Source organism: Cannabis sativa, chromosome 8, assembly GCF_029168945.1.
Source record: "Cannabis sativa cultivar Pink pepper isolate KNU-18-1 chromosome 8, ASM2916894v1, whole genome shotgun sequence".
Taxonomy (NCBI): Eukaryota; Viridiplantae; Streptophyta; class Magnoliopsida; order Rosales; family Cannabaceae; genus Cannabis; species Cannabis sativa.
In genome coordinates, this window is record NC_083608.1 from 21,218,575 (window position 1) to 21,229,589 (window position 11,015).

Sequence of the window (11,015 nt, forward strand, 5' to 3'; positions counted from 1 at the left end):
AAATAACCCCACTCCGACAACATGGACCCACTGCCTACAGTATATTTGTACAATTAACTGCCACGAACAGTAAAGCTGTTGTACTTTTTTTTACTTTAACTGACGTGAACAGTAATAAAATTGTACCTTTTTATTTTTCAATTAAAAATTCAAATTTACAACCGGTTACCAAACCTAGAATAACCGGTTGCCAACTTAATTAAATAATTAAAAATTATAACTATTCTAACGTGGGACCTACCTGCCGTACACGGATTCCAATCAGTGTTTTGCACATTTGGGCACAAAATCGGCTGCCTATATATATATATATGAAAAATTATTAGATAGTGATTATTTTTGCTATTTATATGTACTTTAAGTATTTTTGAGAATTAATTTATAATTTTATTATTTCTTATCTATAATAAAAAAAAGTATTTTGATATCCTAACAAAAAAAATTATATTGTAATGTAAAAATTTTTAAAATTATTTTACATACCGCACGAAGTCCGGCTTCGTTAACTAGTATTTAATAAAACAATCTAACTAATTCCATCAAATAGCTTTAATACTAGGGAATTTTTTTTTATCCCACAAAATTAAATGCACCTTTATATTTTTTTTTAAAAAAAAATTTGTCACCGTTAAACTTTTAAGTTGATTAAAAATATTGAGATTGTTAGATTTAAGATCGTTAAAAATAAAATTAGTTAAAAAATATTTTTAAGGATTTTAAAAATTCTGTTTATGTCAAAGTTCTACGCCAACAAAAAAAAACAATATTTTTCTTTTTTATTATTGTTTTTGATAAATTTTGTGATGACACATAATTAATCCAATTAGTAACTCTACTCTTTAGTTGTTTATTGTTGTTGTGGAAACTTGATCGGACTCCCTTTCAAAGGCAAAAAAAAAAACTTGATCGAACATTACTTGGTATGATACTGACTCCCTTTTTGGTTTGATCGGCGACATGAAAAGAAGTCGGCAATTCAAGCGAGTTGCAGTTTCACCCAAACCTAAGAAATCCATTCCCATCCCCACCGCCGACCAGATTCGGTCGTCTCAGAGATTAGAAGCCGACGCCAACCCACCTCAGCTATCCCTTCATAAATTACCGATATTGCCCTTTTCCTTCTTCCAAATTGATTCCCTAGACCTTGCCCCACGATTGCTCGGAAAATTTCTCAAGAGAGATGAAGTCATTCTTCAGATCACCGAGGTCGTCTCCTGTTTTCTCATTTCTCTGCTTGTTTCAAAATAATTAATTCAGTTATCTTAGCAAGTGTGAATTAATGTGGGTCTGTTTGACTCATTATTTATTTATCTATTTCAGGTAGAAGCTTATAGACCCAATGATTCAGCTTGCCATGGTCGATTTGGCATTACAGCAAGAACAGCTCCTGTTGTAAGATTTGAATTTGTTTTACTTAATTAACATTTGAAAAGAAAAGGTTAAAATATTTTGAAGTTGATTTTTTTGACCCAATTGAGAATATTCACTGTACAATGGTGACAGTTTGGAGCAGGTGGACATGCCTATGTCTATCTTTGTTATGGTCTTCATTCAATGCTCAATGTTGTAGCTGACAAGGAAGGTGTTGGAGCTGCTGTTTTGATTCGTTCTTGTGCTCCAATTTCTGGTAAGTAATCCTGCTCATTCTCCAATTCCAGTGGGAGAAATAAAATTTCGAGTTTGTCAAAATGACAATATTGGAAAGTGAATTTAGCAAAATGAAATTGTTCTTGTAATTGGCAGCAATATGTTCCTTTTTGTGGGCATTTCATATAAGCTTTGATGAATTGTTAAAAGGGATTATCTTCAAAAAAGAGAGTTTATCATTATGCCATGATGATTTGATTGCAGGAATCGAGATTATTCAGCAGCGTCGAGGTCAGAAGACTGATAAGCCTGTTCTTCTTAGTGGACCCGGAAAGGTTTGTGTGTCATCTTCTGTCTTCTTTCATAGATCATTGTGTTTGAATTGGAAACTATAATGTGTTCTTTATGAACATGTGACTGATGATCTTTATCTTTAGGTTGGGCAAGCACTGGGCCTTTCAACAGAATGGTCCAACCATCCACTCTTCAATGCTGGTATGTTTTTAACCAAATATGACATTACCAACTTACTGAATGAGTACAACTATGAGTTCTCAAATAAGCTATTCGGTTTGATCTCTTCACTGTTGGTTTTTGGCCAGGTGGATTGGAAATTTTGGATGGTCCGGAGCCTGAAAAGATTTTGGTCGGCCCACGTGTTGGCATCGATTATGCTTTACCAGAACATGTAAATGCACTGTGGAGATTTGCTATTGCTGGTACACCTTGGATAAGTGCTCCTAAAAGCACACTCAGGCCACCCTAACACACCAAAACAGATTGTTCTTTTCCCTTTTTTTGGAGTATGATTCATGTACAGCGGTAACTCATCCTGCAGCTTAAATGTGAATTGTTAGAGATTTTATAAGCATTTTTTTTGAATAGCAGAGGATTTTATAATTCAATATTGTAAATACACCAAACTCCCTTTTATAATGAAGAAAATCTGCTCATGCCATTGTCCCTTGTATTATATTGTGAAATGTGGAACAAACGGCCTTACTTGAATGACGATATACACCTTATACTACATAGTACATACCACTATATACTCCATTTTAATGTTTTCACTTTCATTCATTCATACAACAATTCATTGCTCTCTCTTTACAGAAAGTATGAACAAGTCACTCATTTAATTTTGTCGCTAATTCATTTACTTGTGCATGTTATTAAGGCATGAAAATGCACTTTTACAAGTAGAAATATCTAAAAAAAAATTAAATTTTAATTATATATTTTTATGAATTAATAGAAAATATATGGTTTCAATTTAATTTGTTTGATATTGTAGAAGAGGTAATTTTGCAAAGAGAATAAAGAAATGATATAAAGGAAGTCCAAATCCATTGGAAGATGATTTATGTATTATGTAGTCTCTCACTTAAGGGCCAACTACCATGAGGGGATTGCAGAAACGTTGGAGGCAGCTTCTCCAATTCTCATCACTAATTAATGAGAATGAGACCATCTCCAAGTAACAATTTTTATATTTGACAAAAAAAATAAGTAAAAAATGTGTTATATTTGACATAAAAAATAATTTAGTGATATATTTACATCAATTTTCAACTTTGTGCCCTCATATACAATTGCAAAATTTAAAATTTTAAATAAAAATGTACATAAAAAACGTTTATCATTAATTTTATTATCTAAAATAATATATTTATCTATATACTCCATAATTTAATGCTATAATTAAAAATACTAATAGAATAATAAACATAGCATACTAGTAACCCATAAACTTTTCTTGGTGACGTGGACATCAATGTTTGACACGTGACAAGAAGGATGATGTCACAGAGTTGAGTAGACCCGAAACATAGCAATCGACCTAGGAGGGGACCCTAGTCCTACGCCCAGGTTGACTCCGGGAGCTATGGGATGAAAGTTCGAACTTTAATAACTTGAATCTAACTCGCTATCTTTCAGTATTATGTACCATGGAGACATGGAGCAATCAAATCCAAGCTCTAGGAGTTGAGATTGCATGAAACGGCAACCCAGAAGCGAACCTGGACACCTAGGGAAGACCAACCAATTGAATGACTTTGATTCTCCATTAGCAGACCAAGCATTGTAGATGGTATCAAAGCATAAGCCATCATAGAAGGTGACATCAAGAACAACTTGATCTTCAAGAGTAGTCACTTGCTCTTTCAAGATCTTGACTTGATCTCTAAGATTAGTAGTAACTGAGGTTTGTTCATCAAGTGCAAGACGAGAAGACTTTTCAACATCCAAAGTCTTCTTCTGAGCGATTTCTAGGCTCTTCTTCAAGCTACTCTCTCGCGCTTTGGCACCACTAGCCACTTCTTGAAGATTAGTCAACTCACTCTCCAGAGAATCAATCTTCCCATTCAAAGCAGTCATGTGGTATTCTGCAATAGTAGCACAATCTTTTACAGCCTCGAGCTTCTCAGCAAGCTCAACCATTTTCTTCTGTTTGTTATCCACGGTGTAAGCATAACCAACACAAGCCTAAAGACAAGAACATAATGTCAGGTGATGTTAAACAAAAGACAGCTAAGCTAGAAGGAGACAAGAACAAAACATTTACCCCGAAAATGTCAGTGAAACATCTTTGAGCAATAACATGCAGAGGTTTGGTACTGACCAAATTCTGCAATGGGATATTCTTAGCCTTAGAACCAATCAAGGCATCACCATGTGCAAGAAGCCAAGAGTCCTGCGCATGCAGCTGCTCTGTTAAATCTGAACCCGAGTTCGGAACTATAGTCTCAGCCTCATCTAAAGAGATATCGATTAGAGATCTCTCATCAACACCAGCAGTACTAAACATCTCTTTGCTAGAGTCTTGGGGAGGGGGAGCGACATCAACATGTTTACTCCTCTTTCTAACTTTCTTCTTTGAAGCAACAGAAGTAGCATGAATACCTTGAACAACTTCCCTGATCGAACGATCAGATTCCTTCGGTATTAGAATTTTTCGTCTTGAGTTTGAACAAGATGCCATAGCAGTCAGGAAGCTCATATTGTATGCAAAGAAAAAAGACAAGTGGTTAGTACAATAGAAGAAAAGCAAAACAACAAAGTTCAACATTCATAACATGGAGCATCAACCGCCTACTGATTCCCCATCCTTCTCCAAAATAGTTTGAGTGGAGGTAAATTCTCCATCTTCCTGGTCTAAGAACACAGATATTCTCCCTAAATACTCTGTGTCATTGCAAACTATGGTTGAATCTTCTGACATTATTTGAGACAAGATGACAGTTGCACTTTGAGCATCTGCATCATCCTGCTCGAGTGGCATTGTCCAAGATTCATCAGTAAAGCAAGTGTCAGCATACACTCGCTAGTAGGACATTATCATTCCAACCTTTTGAAGATTCTCAGTATTGAATAAAGTTCTTCTGTCTCTCTCCCATGCATCAATCTTATTCGGCATGGCATCGACTCTCCTCTTCATGTCAATCAAAGGAGCAAGTCTTTTAAAAGGGCCAGTCTTTTAGAAAGTTATGTTTCTTAATGGAAGAACGAGATTATAGAAGTATTCTTGGTGGTAAAGGTCGCAGTTAGTTTTGGTAATATTTTCTATGTGTGGGTTGAATTGATGGAAGTGATAGAAGCCTTCTTCTTTTTGAGTTGGACTTCTTTTCAAGTCACAAAAGAAGTTTATTTTGTGGGGAGTTGGGATAGGTAAATTTCTCAGGGAATAAAATATGAAGAAGGTGGCAAGTATCCTATAGCCATTTGAATTTATTTGGTAGGGACAAACTCTAAAAAAATCTGCTATTGATATGAATCATGGACGCAAGGGCAAGTAAGCACTCGCATTAATGTGGAATCTCGACCAAGCACTGTACCAAGTGTTCTGGGAGCCATTGGGACTGCCATATTGTGGCTTCTGGACAACAATTTTAGGAAAGCAATAATCATCCTGAATTAGTTGGGCTTGATGTTCAGTAAGAGTGCTAAGCACAAGAGGTCTTAACCTAAAAGCTCGATCTCTTGGATCATCACTTTCAATAGCAGCTTTTAGAAGCTCAGTTGCTATTACTTTCCCACCACACGCCATGTCTAAGCTCTCAGACTTGGGCATAGTTAGCTTAGTTCTAATGAACTAAGTCACATGGGGATCATACTCATCAGGCAATCTTCTACTTCTTTTCATCCTAGCCATGACAGTTTAACAATACAAGTTGCTTACAATTCAAGAAAAATCTTATTTGGTTGTGAAAAAATTTAAGCGATTTCAGAGGAGGAAATTTTCAATTCATTAGGATAGTATTTTGGAATTTAAAGGTCTTAGAAAAAATAATTCAAGGGTTCTTAGGAGTTTGAGAATCTTTGGAGTAAGATCAACAGAGGAGAAAAGAAAAAAAAAACAACGCTAAAAATAGAAGAAAAAAAATCTACCTTGGGGATGAAGAACACTTGAAGACTTGATGAAGATGAAATTCCAAGGACTTTTTACGAAGGTTTAGGCGTGGAGAAAAAATGGGAAGAATAAAAAATTTAATTGAAAACTCTCGTATTTATAAGTGAGTTCAACCTCCTAATCCTAGAGAAATTGTGAGTCTTTAAAATTTAAAGCTTTAAAGGAAGAGGTAAATGATAAAAAAAAGATATAAATATATCTTTTCTCTTCTCCATTAAGCTTAAATTTCAAACTTCCTATATAAATAGGAATAGTAATTTAAATATAAAAGATAATATAGCATTATCAAATAGTATTAGGATTTAAATCCAATTAATCCCAATACCATAAAAATACAAGAAAATTTCAAATTTTCAAAGAAAAAGATAAAAGATAAGTGAAAAAAAATGGATAAGTTTTTCCTCTTTTTTTTTTTTTGTTAATTAATTTTCAAAAATTTCCAAGGACAAAGCAAAAGAATCATAAGTCCTAATTTTATTGGGAATGCTTGAAGAACAGAAACAATTGTCTAAGAATGTCAAAATTGATGTCCATCTGGTAGTTTTAAGAGATACAGGCTTGGTTCACATCATCAAGTCAACTCCACACAAGTGTGAAGTTGACTTGAGGGGAAAATATTAACCCAAAAACTTTTCCTGGTGATGTGGACATCAATGTTTGACACGTTACAAGAAGGATGATGTCATGAAGTTAAGTAGACCCGGGTCATAGCAGTCGACCTGGAAGGGGACCCTAGCCCTGCGCCTAGGTTGACTCTGGGAGCTCCGGGATGGAAATTTAGACTTTAATAACTTGAATCCAACTCACTATCTTTAATTATTTTGTATTATGGAGACATGGAGCAATCAAATCCAAGCCTCGAGGGCTGAAATTACATGAACATGCAATTCAAAAGCCAACTTGGGCACCTAGGGTTTCACCCAGCGCCCAAGTTGACATTCACAACTAGGGTTTCAGTTTTTGGGACTGTCCTAGTGCAAATTGGTCAAAACTTGCATTGGGACATAAACTAGACATACCACGGACATATTTGAGGCATCAAAATCAGATTCAGAGCAAGTTTATTTGTGAGCACCCGGTGCTTTGGCACCCAGCGCCCAAGTTGACAATTTGTCAGTCTAGACGCATTCAAAGTATCAGATCCATCATTCGACTTTTGCATCTTGTTCGTCTTCATCAAAACTGGGGAAATAGGTGCTTTCAGGGAAGAAACAACATTTTATGGGTGCCAAAAGCAAGGCCCAACGCCTAGGTTGACATTTTTTTAACCTGGGGCAATTTCGATGATGTTATCTAAGAACTCTTCCAACCATCTTCTCTGTTTTCAACAAAGATTAAGATTCAATTATTTCCAGGGACCAAACGGAACTTCCAAAGGGCCAAAACTGAGACCTAGCACCCAGGTTGACATATTGTCCTTGGGTTGTTTCCAACCAAGTTCTTGAAAAAGTTGTTTTGGGCATTTTTTTTTTGCCATCAGAAATAATAAAGATTCAAGCAAACATGGGGAGAAAACCACAATCTTGAGACCTTAGAAATAGAGCCCAGCACCCAGGTTGACCTAGTGTTAGGCCCAGCGCCCAGGTTGACCTTGTACTGGGCCTAGCGCTCAGGTTGACAATCAACCTAGTGTGCTTGTTTCGATCGCTCAAATGCGAAATTTGATTCGACCATTGAATCCGAAATGGTTAAAATGGGGTAGGAGACCTCGTCCTCAAGTTCAAGAACCTTAGAAGTTCAAAACGACAACCCGAGAGCTCAAAAATGAGTACCCAGCACCCAGGTTGAAAAATGGCCTGGTGTGCTGGATTCTACTTATCCGATTCTAATTCTGTTTTGACCATCCGTCTAGCTTTTCACAATAACTAAGATCCATGAAGTCTGAGAAGTCAAATTCACAACTTCGCATTTCTCATTTTCAACATGGGAAGCTCACTCAAAAATGAAGAGTTTTGAGTCTCTCATTTCTGCAAAATAGCAACATCTCCGAGAACTGGTGACCAGCTTCGCTAAGCCATGGAAACAAACTAAGTGATGTCAAAATATCACTTAGGCATCTTAAAGTACATCCCTTGGACGTTTTTTCACTTACCCAACATCCAGGTTGACGTCATATGTCAACCTAGGCACTGGGATGTCAACCTGGGTGCTGGATGTCAATCTGGGAGTTGGGTCATGAACTGCCTTTTAGTTAAAGGACCATATCTCACTTAATATTAGTCTGATTGGCGCGATTCAACTTGGGTTTCAAAATTATTTCAATGCTCTATCAAGACATGTCTCACACTTCAATCGCGACTCTGAAGCTATCACCCCGAATTTCACCCCAAGAAAGTTACGAAAATAAGCTCCGACTTCCCCAGAGCGGGTCCCACCATCACGACACAGACTCCGAAAATTGAGGATCAACTCTAGAATTCAATTTTCACCGTCAGATAATCATCTACAGTCAAAATAGCCAACTTGTATTTTTTTTTTGTTATTTTTGTGGGTCTCCTTCACTTATAAAAGAAGAGCTCATCTAGCTCATTTTACACATTCAAACAAACTACCCACAAGGTCAGAGCTTCTCTCTCTAGAAATTGGAGCTTTGATACAACCTTTTTATGAAATGACATCTTGTAAGAAATAAAAACTCGAAGTAGACGTAGCTCCACTGTCGCGATACGGGAAGTGAACTACTATAAATTTTTTGTGTCTCCCTTATATTTACTTAACAACTATTTCATTCTCGCCAATTTAGCAAGTTGGCGTGGCATAGAAGTCTTAGTCCAGATTTCTGAGCCAGCACATACAAATAAATTAAAAAGAAGTGCATTTTTTTTTGTTTTTTTGCTTGAGAAAACCTTTGAAAATTTAGCGAATAAAATAGTGGTGATCACATGGGGATTCACCTCCCAAAAATTAAGAAAACCATCACAAAAGTTTGATAGACCCCATTTGGCAAGAGTATGGGTAACTACATTCAAATCTCTAGGAGCCCAATACACATTACATTCTGTTTCATCTAAACTACACAATAACTTAGTGAAAGAGAAAATGATGGACCAGTTGGGGACATTTTAATTTTCAACTGAAAGGATCAACCGGCAATCACAAAGAACAATACTCAGGGTACATTGCAACTCCCTAATGACCTTCTAACCAAGCACCATTGACTACAATTCACCAGACAACGCCTCTCAAGCATTGATCTTATGATCATAAATTGCAGTAATTTGGTCATTAGGGTCTTTAAGAACCACTGCCATCCAGTAACAGGTCTGAGCTAAAGCGAACTAGGCCCGCGCCTAAGGCCTACCTAGCTCAGGGGCCCAAAAATATTTTCTTAAAAAATATATATATATTAGTAGTTTTTAAAGATATTACATATATTTTAACTAAAAGGTCTAATAATTTTTATTTTCCTAAGGTTAACTCAATTTTAGAGTCGACCTTGCTCCCACCGGAGTCATTGAGTTCCTTATTATCACAACAACAGTGCTTTGAAATAGTCAAAAGAGGAGAAATCCACCTCTGTAGAACCAATCCCCCACTACTATCACCTACCTTAAGATTACGAGTTTTCCAATGCCCATGGAACTCAGTTTTAATAGCTTTAAAGATCACTTCTAGGGTAGCCTTTTTATGATAAGTTGAATTCTTAAAAAATAGTGTATTTATAATGATATAAATCTTGCAAAAGTTGCTATAGGTTAAATTTGCATAAGCACATTTTTTACTAAATAAGGTATATTTTAATTTGTATCACTTATTTACATCAATAAAATGCTCTATTGATTGATGATTTATTCTCTCCACGCATAGGCCAATATAATTGATGACTTTGTACATCTCAGCACAATGCACGTCTCGATTTCACAGTTGTCTCCTCATCACTCAATCAATTAGTGTGACATCTTCCAAAGATATTAGAAGTTGTTATGGCTGTTATTTGGTCACTCCAACTGTTTCTTGGAGTTAGTTACATTCTGTTATTTTCTTGCCAAGTTGTATAATTGTAGCACATGTCACATTGTACATTTGCCTATATAAATGCTTCTTTTCAGATCAGCTCAATAATAAGAAATATTTTTTTCTCATTCTTTCTCTGTTTCTCTGTATCTCAATCCTAATTCTCTCATATGATATCAGAAGATAACCTGCCCAATTCAATGGCAAGGCCTTCCACCAGATCTCAGGATGGTATTATTCCTCCCCCTCCTGAAAATACCACATCAGAGATCCCAACTGATGTTACTTCCGCTCCAACAGCAGCTCCCATGGCGGCACCTCGACGCACAGCCACCAGAACCAGATCTCACAATTCTACTGATGCTCACGACGATCACTCTCCAAGAATCGAAGATCACCAGATCCCTCAAAGGAGATCTCACCCTCTTCTCGATCGCCATGCCAATGAAGACGCCTCTAGCCCTTTCTTCCTCAGCTCCGGTGACCATCTAGGTCTTGTTCTGGTATCCACCGTACTCACTGGAATAAATTACCAGTCGTGGAAAAGGGGAATCACCATGGCTCTAGCAGTGAAGAACAAAATCGCATTCATTGATGGCTCTCTCCCAAAGCCTGAATCTGGTAACTCCCTTCTTCCTTCTTGGCTTCGTTGTAACAATATGGTTATGTCGTGGCTTGTGAATTCCGTCTCTGCTGAAATCGCTCAAAGTATCATGTACTTTGACCTAGCTACTGATATGTGGCATGATTTAGCTGAAAGATTTAATGAGGGTAATGCTCCTCGCATCTTTCAACCTCAAACGCAACTCACTCGGTTGCAACAAGGTGATCATTCCGTCACCTCGTATTTCACCAAGTTGAAATCCTTATGGGATGAGCTGAAAGAATTTCAGCCAAATACCACTTGCACTTGTGGTGCTATGAAGGTTTTTCTTAATTTTTACAATCAAAATCAAGTCCTTCAATTTCTTACTGGGCTTAACGAATCATATGCTTCAGTCCGCGCCCAAATTCTACTCAATGAACCTTTACCAAATCTCTCTCGAGTCTTTGCTATGATTGT

The 11,015-nt window shown here is 36.7% G+C and overlaps 1 protein-coding gene across 1 annotated transcript; it reads left to right on the forward strand.

The window, feature by feature from the left end:
• Window positions 1-789: 789 nt before the first annotated feature.
• LOC115698771 (DNA-3-methyladenine glycosylase) lies at window positions 790-2,545 on the forward strand. The gene is made up of 6 exons (XM_030625946.2): window positions 790-1,206; window positions 1,321-1,392; window positions 1,504-1,627; window positions 1,852-1,922; window positions 2,025-2,082; window positions 2,190-2,545. Exons 1-6 carry the CDS (start codon window positions 958-960, stop codon window positions 2,351-2,353), a joined length of 738 nt encoding a protein of 245 aa, XP_030481806.2. The 5' UTR covers window positions 790-957; the 3' UTR covers window positions 2,354-2,545.
• The last annotated feature ends 8,470 nt before the right edge of the window (window positions 2,546-11,015 follow it).